Source organism: Falco punctatus (genome assembly GCF_963210335.1).
Source record: "Falco punctatus genome assembly, chromosome: 3".
Lineage (NCBI taxonomy): Eukaryota > Metazoa > Chordata > Aves > Falconiformes > Falconidae > Falco > Falco punctatus.
The window spans coordinates 102,416,527-102,431,638 of record NC_137582.1 but is presented as its reverse complement, the minus strand read 5'-3'; the positions used below and the strand labels follow the sequence as shown (position 1 = coordinate 102,431,638).

Sequence of the window (15,112 nt, the reverse complement as noted above, 5' to 3'; positions counted from 1 at the left end):
TTGTGTTAAACCAATAATAGCTATCCCATCTGCAAATTTCCACAGTGCTATGTCTAGATGTTGATAAAGCTATTTCACACTGCCAAGGAAGGGAAGAATGACAGGCAAATATTCCCTACAGTTGCTCCCTTCTGTACGCAAACTCCAGAAAACAATGCAAGCCTCCACGCTGCAAGGAAGCAGTATAACCTCCTCTCAGCTGCTAGGTTATGGCATCACTAATGAGACTGTTGCCTGTTTACTTACTTTCCAAATACTTTAAAAAATGGGTAAGATTTCAGACAGAGCATAGCTGTGTCATGTTACAATCTTCTCATCCATTTTTTTCTGGAGAGACTATTATCCAGAGCTACTCCAAGAGTTTAGTTTCTAATTAAGACTAGCAGATCTGGTGAGGTTACTCTTCCCACTGACTCTCAGAAGATACTCACCAAGATATACCAAAAAGTGCAGCGAAATCTCTGTTGGGAATTGTGCACAGAATTTACACTTGGCACAATGCACGCCCTATACTCTAACTGCTTGAGATGCAACTTCACATTCCTTAACAGCTTCCCACTGTCTAGAACTTTTGTGCCAAGGAAAAACCTTTACAGAGACTTCCCAGGATATTGTAGCAAAATAACTTTTGAGGGTAACAGCAAGGTCACGTTGTTTTGTAAGGTTATTCGTTACAGATAGACTTGATCATAGAAAGGTGCCAAAAAATAATGGATAACCTATTAGGTGCACTGTTCTGAATCTAAACAGTAAAATGTGCTAAACAACATGGAAGTGGAGAGGAGTGCTTATTTTCTTCCTCTTATGCTCATGTTTAAAATTTACAATATCCTACCAAATTTAATTGTCACTTAACAGCTGAAGTGTTTCTTTTCCTCAAAAGCCTTCATGAAAAACTGTCAAAGGTTTTGAGACCATAAAAGTCACAAGTGTGTCTTCTACTTTTATTAACTTCTGGAAAGAAAACTGGCTGTTCCTACTGCATGATCATATAGATTTCAAATTATATGCAAAAATCGAAGTAAGTATTTTTTATACCACAGCTGACTCACAGTATGTCTTCCTTTTCTTAAGCACAAATATATCCACCAGGTTTGAAAGGCTCTAGTGAATTTTAATTAGATCATATTTCTTAGTCACTGATCCCGTATTTCCTATATTCACTTGATACATAGATGACAGTGTTGCCGAGTTACTGTTTGATATCGATTTCAGAGGAGAACTGCACTTATAATAGTACTAAACAGCACAATGCTTCAGAAATATACACAATTATCTACAATTATATACATTATATGTATATATAAAATATACACCTTTCCTTTACAAACAACAAAAGATTTACACTACTTAAGCAGATCAAGTTTAACAGTCATATTTATCTGAGGGAAATCAAGCACTTCAGTATCAGTCTCATTTTGAAGAGTGCAGCCTGTGACTATTAATTATTTCTTTGAACTGAAAGTCTGTAAATTTCTATTTAAGAAAAAGAATAAATATTTTAAGGATTTATACAAATGGTTTTGCTCACCTCGTACTGTCAGCTTGCTATATAACTGTGAGTTCATCTCCTTGTCTCTCTTGTAGCGTCGAAATTCATCAACGGCTTCCCGTACCACCGTGACCGTCAAAACAAATCCCTGTTAAAGATATAATGATGCAATTCAGAATCCTCAAAGTGCTAGAATAGAAATACACAAGTAGGAACATTTTATAGAGTAAGAACATGTGTTTAGAATATTTACTTTTTTCTCATTTGGATTTTAGTGTTTTCTTCAATCTGTTAAAATAGTATCTTGGTTTAGTCAAAAAAAAAAAGGGAGAAAATCATATGTTATACAAAACCAATTAGAGTAACTACATCTCCAAATACAGGCGATTTAGATATAGTTTGAAATGTAAAAAATTAAAATGCTTTGGATGAGCTAAAGACAGTCTTTATAGTTCAATAAGTGTATTTCTCTGCCTTCCACAATTTTAGGGCTTTACCAAAAACATTTAAGAAGTCTCCCATTCTAGTATTGAGTTCACTGCCTTTTTCCTAACAGACAGAAACGAAAAGGTAAATGGATGGTTAGTTTAATTAACTTTCCCATCTTAAATGCAGTCATTTACCGATACATCACAAACACTGACAAAGAATTTTTTTTTTTTTTTCCAAAAAACTAAGTATCTAAATGCTTTGGCTGCTACTTTCACAGGACAGTGTCGCCACAGCTCCTGCTGGAGGTGCAGTGTGCTCCCAGCCACGGTGCTGGTCTCTGGCCACAGAAGACAGTAAGCTAAAAAATACAGAACAGTTCAGGGATAAACATGTAAGCGTTTGCTCTCTCCCTTTCTAAACCTCCTCAGGTACAGCCTTCTGGCTTCTTCAACTCAAGTGCTCAGTGTCTGCGCATCAGTGAAAGGGGAGTAAAATTTTTAACAGTAAAGGGATCTTTTAGATTAAGAAAGACTGCCAAAAAATTCAAATATTCACAAATCCTCCAACAGATAAGGTTCTATCTAGCTTTAGACACCCACCAATACTTTCCTTCTATAGAAGAAAATTGATACTTTTTTGGACTTTTCTTGCTGAAGTCTGACAGTTTACCAGCAATCCCCTATCCTCCCAGCAGTGAGAAAGGAGTGAATGTGTAGTTTTCCTAAAGCAGTCTTGACGAAAATTCTCCTTTTCAACAGCAAGGGCTGTTTTGCTGTTCCAGCCCAAAATTCCAAGGCTTACTTTGCTGCAACCTTAAACACTTCTCATTTGTTCAGGTTTACATTTGCTACAACAATTATAGTAGAACTACACAGAACAAAAAGTGCCTTTGCAGAATGGATTCCTTCCCGCTCCCAGGGCACAACTGAATGAGCACCAGAGTTTTTCCCTTTTCTGGCAGCAGCATTTTCATAAGCTTTGGCAGTATAGATATTTTAGCAGCATAAAAAAGGCACTCTTGAAGCACCTTCAAATATATTTTCCATTTGCACGTATCTCATTAACTAGATGGTAATCAAAGCACAGCACACAAAGTGTTAATTGCAAAAATTTACCCTAGCAGTCACCGTATCTTGCTGGGGAGCTCTGTACAGCTGACCGTGACTATAAGGAATGATTTAAGAAACCCATTTCCCTTTTTCCTCATTTGCTCAAAGGAACTTGATACTCTTCCAAGGGGGAGCTGAAATTGTGAAGCCAATCTTATAAAAAGAAAAAACACCTGTCATCTTTCTTTAACTGTAAGCAGTTAAATATCTTTAGCATACTGCTTACAATCAAATTTGTATGCTTTACATCCTCTGCATGTTGGACTTGAAATGAGAAGGCTGTTCCCTACTGTGTGAAAGAAAACAAACCAGGAAAATAGTCTTGTATGAAGAACTCCAGTGCTTGATTTAAGTGCATAATATCTGTTGTAAAAACTGCTTAAGTAAAAAATAACAAAGAGCCCAAAAACACACACAAAAAGCCCCCACATACCATCAAGAAACCCCAAAAACCTGGTTTTAAGTATTAAGCTGTTCCTTTAAAATCTTGTGAGAAAATAGAAGACAAGTCATAGCTACTCCTCTGATTATTACTGAAAATTTATCAGCAGTTACGTTCTCTTAAAAGAAATCAAACTTAACTGTTACGCAGCAAAGACGGCCCAATGGGTTTGACTTAAATGTTTTATATTTTCAGCACACATACTGAGCCTTACTCAACACCCATTTAATCTCTTCTACCTGGAGGCTGTCAATCATTACTACAAAGGCTATTCAAGCAGAAACATGCGAGTTTAGCAGAAAAGGGTACCACTAGCACTAACTGAGATGATGTATTTTCAAGCTGTATGTGAAGCATCACTCAAAATATCCTTGAGTAAGACACACACTATAGACAACAGATTACCAGCATGTGCAAAATAGGGTGTTTTCCCTCTTCTGTGGGCAGGGCTGAGATGAGGTAACATTCTAGGGGATTCTTTCCCTTACTATCCCACTAACATGTAAAGCTGTACACAGCACTTCACTGTAAAGAGACCAACTTCCAGACAAGGCTGACTTCTGCCTTTTCTTCCTGGGCCAGTGACAAAGAACTTTGTAAATATCCATTTCAAATCCCACTGTTGAACAAGCTTTTTGACTTGGAAGTGGGTTTTGTCACAGCAGAAGCCAAAAGTTGTCTGGAAATAGCGGTGTGAAGAAACCTCCAGGCCAGTCTCTCCCTTCATCAATACTTAAAAGGACACATGTTGCAACAATTAAAACAATGAAATCAATCCAGAATATTTACTCTATTGACTTGTTAAGAACGACCTTTACTCAAGCAGTCAGCACGTCACTGTTCCTCTTAAATACCACTGAGAATAAATGCTACTAAAAAAAAAAAAAAAAAAAAAAAAAACAACAAAACATTTTTTCCCCCTAAATTTAGAAAATAAAGCATTTGTTCCTCCTGCCTTGCTTTTAAACCTGGGGCGGAGGGTCCAGGAGGAAGATGAAAGACAAGGTAATGATCTGGTTACAAACAAGAAAAGCATTCCAAATCATGGGAATATAGCTGGCAGACTACCAAAGGGGCCTCCTCTGAAGAGAACACAATTTTCAAACCTTAGGAAACCTGAGTCAGAAGCAACTGGTTTGAACAGTTTCCCAAGAAAATACTGCAGAGGGCTCAATAATAAAGAGACATATTGAAAGGGAGCCAGTGCAAGTGGCAGGGCGATCAATTTAGAAAAGCATGGTTAATGAATAACTTATTTTCAAGATGCATTTCCCTCCTGCTTTATCCATGGTTTAAACTATTTTATCTCAATTTTTGTGAAAAGGACACGATCAAAACCAATACAGAAGGAATGAAAAAATTTATGCTTTCAATTCTGACCTTGCCTGAAAATATAAAATAGTGAGTAAATAACAATAAACTGAAGGAAATTTAACACCCAAGTTGCCTATGTTACCAAATAAGGTTTTCTACTAGCTGAAGGTATTTTTTTTTTCCTTTTTTAAACATCTTAAAGCCCCCGGCAGCCAGAAAGGAGCACTACTCGCTCGGAGCAGCTGGTTAACAAAGCGCCCTCCAGCCTGCGGCGCTGTCCATACTGCGGGAAGTATCCTACCTGTTACACGCTTCAGTCATTGTAGTTCACCAGACACATATTTACAAAATGTATGTATACACGAACTTTGATCTGAAGTTAAAAACCCCCAAACTTCTAGTTAATAGCATTTTTCTGTTTACCAGAGGAGCCCAGTACGTGTACAGGTAGCCTATTTTCAATGCTGGTACAAACTGTGAGCAGGACACGATGAGAAAATAGAGATTCAAGAAAAACTTGAACTGTTCATATAAAACCTAAAATGAAAAACACAAAATAGATAAATGCCTTACAATTTGTACCCATAATGTACACAAAATTCACTTCATGATAGTAGACGTAAAACTGTTATTTGGCATATTATATATGGTACTATTATAGTACTATTTAGCACAATATGCTATAAAACATCACAACCTACTAAATGCACTATATTTTAATATTATACTGCTATTTTTGTTGAGAAAAATCCTTTGATGTTAATGCTTCTTTTCACCCTGAAAAAGCAATTTGCTAGACACTTGATATTTTGAAACCTGGACAATGCATACTCATCAATCTTTCCAAATATTAAATATGTATCAAAATCACCACACAAAGATTTAAAGTTTTAACAGTAAATGGAATTCAGATGTTTGTAGAAGCATCCTGCTTTTATCCACAGTACTTAGCTTTATGTTTGTGAATGAGAAGGTTTTGAAAATGTTCTTTTTTATATAGCATCAATTAAAAAGCAAAGTAAGTTTGTATCTGAACTTTCATTGCTTACATTGTTTTCATTTTTAACTGCTGAAGCTCTTCTTCCTAAAAATATAGCATTAAATCTTCATTTTTCCTTCAGCAGCAATACTTAAATTCCATGTTATCTGTCTCACAATGTCTTTTTGTCTTAAAAATGTTCATCTCCTGGTCTTAAATAATAATTTTAAAAAACCCCAAACATTGGCATCAAACAAACAGAAGCCATTTACAAAAACATTATCCTAGTCTGCGTCATTCGACCTTCTACAGAGGAACGAGCCAAGCAGCCCAGGCACTGCTGCCCTGCGGTGCCACGCGGGTACCCCCACGCCCCAGCCCTGCCTGCAGCACACCCAGTAAGCCGGGCACAGCATCACCGCGGTACTGCTGCTGGCTGCCCCCCTCCGCACGCTCCCTCCTGCAGGGCTGGGACCTCTACAGCTCAGCTGTGTCCTTTCTTAAGTCCTTTGGTTCTCAAAGGGACAAGGGCTACCATCAAGTCAGACATACTCCTTCAAACCTACCATTCCCCACTCTTCTTAAAAAATTAGTGAAGCTACTCGGTAGTCAAAAATAAACATTAAGGAAAATAAAGCTCTACAGAAAAGATCCAGGGAGTAAGGTGGTGACACAGCTCTCTATCCAAATGGTTATGGTGTGGAAATCTCAGAATCAGGCAGTATTCTTCAGTCTCCATAGTAGGACAAGCCTTTTACAAAAGCAATCACAGTTTAAGTCTCAGAAAGTTTAAGCTACGAAAAATTTATAATGGAATAACATGAGCTTTTGAAGAATGCTCAGCATTAGGTTTCTCAAAAAATTATTTTGCAATACATTTTGGTACGTATGTTTATTAATAAATCAAATGTTTTGTCTAAACTCCAAGATAACTGTCCAAGTCTTAAGCAAAGACACAGAAACTGTCTCACAGAACATGTCCCATATTCCACAGGAATGACAGATGCAGAGATTTGTTTGGTAATTAAAAGCACTGCTTCAGCAACACACATGTTCTCAACGTTGCTTTAGTTATTATTACAATGGTAAGAACATTATTAATTTTTATACAATTTTCAGTCTTCAAAGATGTTTCTTTTGTAGGCCAGGACAGCATGGCAGATCCAGCAGGAGGATCAGAAGTGGCTGCTGAACTTGGAACATTTGAGACTTGAGAAAATGGATAATCTATTGTTTCAAAGCTAAAAGATTCAAAATAGATCAAAAAGCCACGTTTAAAGAACGCCTCCATCTTTTAGTCTGACAATTCAGTTAATATTACAATGAGTTCTACATGAAAACTATAGTTATTGGACAGATATTTACTGCTCTTATCAGTCCAACATTATTACTCAATGTAAAAAACTATGCCCTAGCAAAAAATATTGAGGGAAGTTTGTGTGTCTTTCTGGCAGGCACAACACAGTAACAGTACCTCAGCATCGCCACTTTCTTGCTAGAGTGCTACATTACTGTTCCCCTGAAGGCTACCTGAACAGCCTCAAATCAGAAGATTTTTTCAAAAGCATGGAATTCTATTCTGCTATTTACCAACAAAACCATAAAGCCAAAAAAGTCAAATTTGAAGTTGCAGGGGAAGTCAGAGCATTCTACCAAAATTAAATTAATTCAGCTTGAACCTGTACCTTATGTCAATACTGATCAAGTTCATATATTCATGTCCAGCAGTATGTTAAACTGCTTACAAATACTTGATACACCAGGTCAAATAAAAGTCCCCAGAGCACTGTGGGAGGTGCAGATCTGCAAAAGCACCCATCTTGCAGAAAGTGTGGGACTTAAAAAGCACCTTCCTACAAGTCTTCTGAATGCTGGCAGACCACTGACAGTTCATTGGGCACAAAGCTAAACACTTCAGTCTAGTTAAGCAAATTGAAAAGTCTCCAGTTACATAAAACTGATTAAAAAAATGAAAAATTCAGGAGAGGTACCTTAAAACCCTGCTCATCACATAAGGTACTCTTTAGGGAAATTTTAACAAAATTCCTAAGCAGCTGTAACCAAGAGGTGTATGAAACAGTAAACAGAAATTGAACAAACTGGTGTAAAGGTAGAAACAGTACTTTATATAAATGTTAAGACATTAGATTATATTTTTGAAATGTTACAGCTCTTTTAGCCAGTAAGTAAAATTCTGTTAATCTAAACATTATTTAAAAGTTTGTATTTTGATATGAAATCATTGAATATTACTCATCGCCAGCTGCAATGTTTAAAAAAAAGATACAGCCCTAAACAGAAGACAAAACTTCACATGATGAAAATTTCAACCACGGTAAGTCATTGGAGTCAATATTTATGACTTAGTTACATTTATGGGTTTGGAACCAATACAGTTATGTTCCCTACAAATTACTTCTAGTGGAACAGCATAAAACACAGATAGCTACACAGTATTTCTAATCAAGGAAAAGTGCTAATTTATGTATAAAATTAAGACTTAGAAACATTTTGGTTTTTATTTTCACTACCGGGCTTTATGTTAAGGATTTGACTTCATTTTGAAGTTAGTGCTGACTTTCAAAATACTACCATCAACATAAAAATCTGATTCTACCTATACTGTAAAAACCCGAGATTTTCAAATGATCAAAAAAGAACATTCTCTCTCAACAGGTTATTCCAAGCTATGGCTGATCCCTATAGGAAACATGAATCTAGTTTAGGATTTGTAATCTACACTGCAGATTTCTAGTCACAATAATCAATGGCTTAGTATATGCTTAATGAATTTTGTGACCTTTAGGAAAGCATATGTGGTTTAACCAATTTCAGTGTATTTAATAATTTAAGCTTCAGAAGCAAACATTTACTTCGTTCAATAGTGATGAGAATATTTTATCCACCTGTGATAAGTGACATTTTATTTCTTTGACAGGAGATCAGTCTTAATTACAAAGCCATTAATTTTTTTTTGTTTTATTAAAGAAATGTATTAGAAAGCACCTGCCAGTCATTGGACCAAAGAGGCCAGAAGAATAGAATCAATACTCTGATAAACCAGCATGATCGCTTAAATAAAAAATTTAAGACAAAGAACGTCTGTATTCAAATGTAGCAGCCCTTGGTTTTGCAACAGGACACAGAAAAAGTGACCAAAAAATCTGCTACTCCATAGCAAAAGTATTGTCTGAAGAACTGCATTCAAAAATCAAAAAGATATCACTGTTTTTAAAACAGCAATATGAAATACAACTCTGAAACGTACTAGCTTACTTAACTACTACTCGTCATATAAATTTAAGAGACATGTTGGTTTTGTCCATCAGGAAGCTGCCTGTTTCAGAACACATTTATTATGCTTTCAGTGGCAGGGAATATGAGGAAACGTCTATGGGGGTACATTGCGATTTTCAACTATTTATTTCTCCATTGAACTCAGTGCTTTTTAGCGTTTTCACATCTGTGTAGAATTGCTTCTGTTTTTAAAAGAGGATTACAAATCTCTAATGATGAATAGAGAAGTGCAAGGAAACCCATTTCAAATTTTTAAAGCTTCACATAATTTCAACCACTTAATCGTATACATTGTACTTTAGTAAATATCCCCTTGAAAAGAAAACTCTCTAGGGAAAAAAAAAAAAAAAATCAACCTTGCTCTCAACTGTCAATTTCAATTGAAGACAGAAACAAACGTAAAAAGAAGAATCTGGGCAAATAAAACTATCTTTTTCCAGAATCATCAAAGAACACTACAGAACATATAATCAGCCCAACACCAAGAAACAGTTAGTAGCCTTACCCCAGGTATAAAGGTAAATACGTTGTATTTTTGATTTTTTATGGCATTTTTGGGGTATTTTTCTTCACACTTTTCAGGACACCCAAGCCACACTGTGCGAGCCTTCAGCTCTTTCTTTCTTCGGCAAATGTTTATGAGCCAATCAGAACAACTGAAAAGAAAAACAATTGTTTACTTCAAACCTAAAAATTTACTATATGCAATAAGTATTGCCAAACCTGGAACCCTGAAGGCAAATACCCAAGGAAACCAGGCTTAAACATTTTTGCCACATCTACATAAGCAAGCATAATGTTGACTTGTAATATTTAGGGCAATTACACAGTACTCAACTCATTCAGACATACATATATATAAACACTTGCACATTCTTTAAAGGAAATCCTAATGCAATTGTGGTGAGTTTCACTACGCCTTGCCCTAACAGGTTCAAAAGATTCTAGTTAATACCTGCATCAGCAGCAATGAAATTCCCCCACCACTGAATAATTAACTCATCCATCATACCTTACAGTCCTTTGGCTACATTCTATCCTATATTACTGATACTCAAGTTATGCTAATGACTGAAGAGGAAATAAGGCTTCTGTTAGATGAAGTTTGAAAACTTTCCACAGCTTTGTATACAATTACCACAAAATTTGTAAATCTTAGTTTCCTCCATAAGGCTGCCTATAGCAGACCAAAAGGGAAGCATAGTTAACATCACGCTGCCAAATCTTTTCAAACAAACAAAAAAAAAAAGCAAACTGTAAATGTGTATTGCATAACAACCTGCAACGATAAGCTTCAGTTCACAAGAGAAAGGAAGAGCATCCTTGCTAACCATCCTCCAAATCTACCAAAGAGGGTTTAAACTCTGAGCAAGGAGACAGAGGAAGAGCTCCCAGCCACCTTTTAACAATGGCAGTTTGGGAAAGGACACAGGAACAATGGGATGAGCAGGAGGAACAAAAGGCTGGCAAACAGAAAGATGCTACTGAGGCTCAGCAGACTATTTACTGACAACAAGTAAACAAGAAACAAACAAGCATGTGACTCAACTCATCTAACAATATAGTCAACCTGAGACTTGCTAGGACTATCCACAGGGTCAGCATATGGTACACTGATGAGTACAGATTGTTTGGAAAGAACTTGTAGTATGGAAAGAAAAGCAGGTTTGCCATACACTGTATATAATTGCTTTACAATCCCATGCATTAAAGGAGAATTTCTCCGCAATTTTTTAATACTGTGAGGAGGTGCTTGAATCATGGTGGGAGTACGTTTTAGGCAAGTGAGTCAGAAAGACTGAGCAGACATACCTTCCATGGGCACCTACTGCAGCTGAAGCACAGATCTGGCTTGACACAGTGGGTTTCACCTGCATCAGCAGGTGAAGTTGAAGGTGTAGCGCCACATGTTTTCTAGTGAGGTTTTTGAACATATTGACAATATTTTTGATGCAGAAAAAAAAAGTAACCATTAGGAAGCTTTTATAAACTATTCAAACCACCAGAAAGGATTTTTCTGAGATTGGGGCGGGGAGGGGTGTGTGTGGAATTACAACCCAGTCACTTCAGCACTGTTTCCTGGATGAACTGTGCAGAGACAACCTGTTTGTACGCACCCAAAAGAAAACAGAAACATCATAACCAACACTGACCTGTCAAGAGCAACCTCTAACACTGAACTAATTTCCTTCTGAGAAGAACCAGGTGCAGTACTGCTTCAGCGGACATGTCCTCTGTTGATTTCTGGGGCTTGCAGCACCCTGATGTAGTGAAGAATGTCGCTGTCCATGGCCAGGAAGGCTGGACGAGATGATCTTTAAAGGTCCCTTAACACAAATGATTCCATGATTCTATGTCTCTAATAAAACCTAGCTCTGAAGATCTTTCTCATAAGGAAAGGAACATAGTCTTGGAACTGACACAGTTGGGAAAAGTATAATTGCGGTGTAGCTTGTTATAAAACCAAAATAATTTCAATGTAGTTCTGCAAAGTTTTATCTAGAACTTACTGGGCAACTGACTAGTACATATTTCATTTTTCAGACAACAAAAAGCTAGAAGAAACAGGAGTACATGCAAAGAGGAGATGAGAATTCAAAGCTGTCCTGACAGGTTCAAAAAACTACCTGGAAGAGACAATGCAGTTGAACAGGCAGAAGTGCAACATCGTACATTTACAAAGAAATAATCAGCTATGCAAACACAGGATTGGAAAAAGGGTAGTAGATAGCAGCTCAGAAGAGGACTCAGTTACTCTGTTACAAAAAAAGTTGCAAAAAAAGCATGTATCTGGTCAGCGTGGACAGGCATGCTCCTAGCAAGTCAGGAACTTCCTACTTTTCCCTCAATCCAGTGCTATCAAGATCTCAGTTGGCTTACAATACCATTTTGAATACCAGATTTCAACAAACCAGCCTATTGAGAAAATGAAGTCCACACACAGGAGCAACAAAACAATGACAGATCTAGAAGGCAGGGCAGGCTGGTCTGCTAGATACAGCGAAAGAAAGAGCTTTTCAGAGAAGGCTGAGTGTGGACCTGGTATGGTTTCAAGCATGTAAGAGAGTTGCAAAGAGGAAAGGGACAATTACTCTTTACGTCCAACTTGATTAAGTGATGATGGAGTTGAACTGTGGCAAATAAATAAGGGGGAGACAGACATGGAATAAATGCTTCCGACAACTAGTGTGGAAAGAAACACTGAGGAAGGCTGGAATTGCTACCACCGCAGCTCTCTGAGATTTGGTGAAATCAGCCTTAAGTGATAGGTGCCATTCATCCTGTTCAGGCAAGGACTCAACTGGACAACTTCGTAAGGTCCTTTCCTGTTGTTTTTCCACAGTTTGATAATCATGGTACACACAAATATGCAAGGAAGGGAGGCTGACAGCTCACACCATCACCATCCCGCTTCAAATGTTCTTGCTTGTAGCCTACATTATCCCAGGCCTATTACAAACTAATTTCACCCAAGAACAAATGGAATTCAAAGCTGCAGACTTTTTTAAGAAAACCAGAAGTTACGCAATAGTAAAATCATTCAAATCAACATTCACTTTGTTATGGAAATCCCACTACACCAGTACTCACAAGCTGACATTTAAAACACTTCAATTTTAAAGGCTGGATTCTTAAGATTTCCTCCCTGAAGTTTTCACTACAGGATGGACATCCATTTGGGCTTGACCCTATGTAAACATGCATTTTATTTTTGTTACAAATATAAACCCATTCAGCAGCTTTTCCCCTATCACTTTTAAATAGCGGCAAAGCATTATTCTATCTTAAAAGTTCTAACACTGTTAGTCCAACGTTCAAAATTCAGCCCTGTTATTTAGTAACATACAAGTCAGAAAAATCACATTACCTTGATAATTACTTAAATTCATTTTTAAATATGAACAGCAGTCTTTCTACGTCATGGTTCCAAGATCAGTTTAATGGCTGTGACCCTCTGCTGCTGCCGCTGCAACGGCTAGTAGCACACTCCTCCCGTAACGGAGGTGCAGATTCTCGCCCCTTCCCTTGTGCTGAACACAACTAATGATGCAACTGCACAGGTAAACTGTGAACTGATCTAGCTGTAAACTAACACAGAATAAAAAGGGGGGCTGTTTGCAGTTAGATCCACCCCTGATGTTAACTACATATATCTATATATAAAAATCTATGAAACTGTAAAACAGTTGAAATAATGTGGGCTACACGCTTGCAGGAAAAGGTGGAATGACTCCACTCAGTGCCAGCTTGGATTTATACTTAATAAAGCTGCTCATGGAATTCAAGCTTTGAAAGTATTGGTTTCCAGGGTAGGGGTGTGGCGAGGAGAACACAAACGTTAGAGACAGCTTAGCTCTATATAAGAAGCATCAAGACAGATCAGTAGCAAAAAACTTCCAAAAATTTTTTTTTCCAGGGAAAGTAAACAAGCATGACAGCTTCTATCCACAAGCTCGCAGACAGAAACTTCCTGACAGCCTTTGAAATCTTGCACTGCTTAAATCAGTGTTTGAATTTAAGCTGTAAACAGACCGAACATTTGACTAGGCAGAGTCTCTTTTCTAGAATAATTTCCACAACATTTGAGGACTTTTCTATTGCTAAAATTAAGTAATTGCTTCCCTTTCTTGAAACAACTTTTTCCATTACAGATCAACAGAGAGGCTGAAAGAGATGCCATAATGACCATTAGTTCAGCAAATGCCAAAAAAAGGTACAGACACAAGAACGTCTAACTGGGAAACAAGTGTGGTACCTTTGATAAAAGGGGTTCAACTGACACAGAGCCAAGAACACTCAAGTTCAAAGACACAAGAAAATCTCCGAGGACTGAAATATTACAGGTTGTGCCTAAATTAGTATCATAATGGTTCAGATGAGTTTTACTACCTTAAAAGTAAAAATCAGTTGGATTTGGCCATTTACAGCATCATCTCAGCAGTAATCACTGCTATATCACAGAAGAATAAAAGGTGGGCATGCTGCCCTCAGAAATCCTAACCATTTTACATGAATTCAGATTTTTAAGAACAACAAAGTCTACCCAGTATTTTTGAAGCTCATATTGTCATTTTTGAAGCTCATATTGTCAACACGCAACACATACTTAATCTGTTCTCAAATTAAAATTCCCCAATACAGAAACTCTTTTTGTGCAAGGGTATGGACCCTTTCATAGGTTTTCTGTACCCACTAAACCTGTGTGAAACAAACGTCAGGATATAAATAAGAATAGCGTTCTCCAAGCTTCAAATATCCTAAAAACAATGTAAGATGTAGTATGATCAGGACACACTTTAGATTTGCCTGAAATCCTTAATGTAAATCTTATGCTATAGATTCAGTGATTAAAAAAAATAATCACATTATTGTTTATTAAGAATTTATTTCCAATTTCCTTGACCAGAAAATTCTACATGTGCAAAGAAAGCTTTTTTGTTAAGCTAGCCGTGAGCCATGTTGCCTGTATCAATACAGCAGGTTGCGTATATAAAGAAATGAACTAATTGATAAAAAAAACTTTAAGGTATATCTATTAAATGGCTTTTCACCAACCTGCTTCCTAATGTACTTTTTCATTTGAAGGAACAATAAACAGAATCTTCATCTTAGCAACTGATGCCATATTTTAAAAAAAGCTACAACAAACTGCAGTAATTGTTAAATAAGAACCCTTAACTTTTTCATAAATACAGCGTATCTCTCCAAGTCAAAAGCTAAAGTAAAAGTCTCAACTGACTCTGCAGCTCTGATAATAAAGGCGCTTTTTTATTTTCTCTTTTCATTATTTTTATCCTACAAGCTTAACTGCCAGTATCTTTCACAAAACAGCATTTTCATCAGAATGGAAAGATAATATAAAAGCTCTATATTGTCTGCAAAGGTCAGCTTTTCCTTATTAGGTTTTAAGTAGCAGAAACTAGTTCTGCAAAGAAAACATACTGTAATTATTGTACTCAACAGGTAGCTTCAGTAATCAGGCCAAAAGCAACACAGTGGTCATGTCATTCTTAAAAGATCAGCATTTTCCCATGCTTCTGCATAAC

The 15,112-nt window shown here is 36.9% G+C and overlaps 1 protein-coding gene across 2 annotated transcripts in view; it reads right to left on the bottom strand.

Moving 5' to 3' along the window:
• Nucleotides 1-15,112, bottom strand: part of ATP9B (ATPase phospholipid transporting 9B (putative)) — a 167,025-nt gene that overhangs the window by 132,348 nt on the left and 19,565 nt on the right. For both annotated transcript variants that reach the window (XM_080380331.1, XM_080380332.1), the window contains exons 3-5: nucleotides 9,571-9,721; nucleotides 5,213-5,326; nucleotides 1,532-1,640 (exon numbers count right to left, since the gene is read on the bottom strand). In XM_080380331.1, coding sequence (XP_080236457.1) covers nucleotides 1,532-1,640; nucleotides 5,213-5,326; nucleotides 9,571-9,721 — 374 coding nt within the window. The remainder of the gene's footprint in view (nucleotides 1-1,531; nucleotides 1,641-5,212; nucleotides 5,327-9,570; nucleotides 9,722-15,112) is intronic.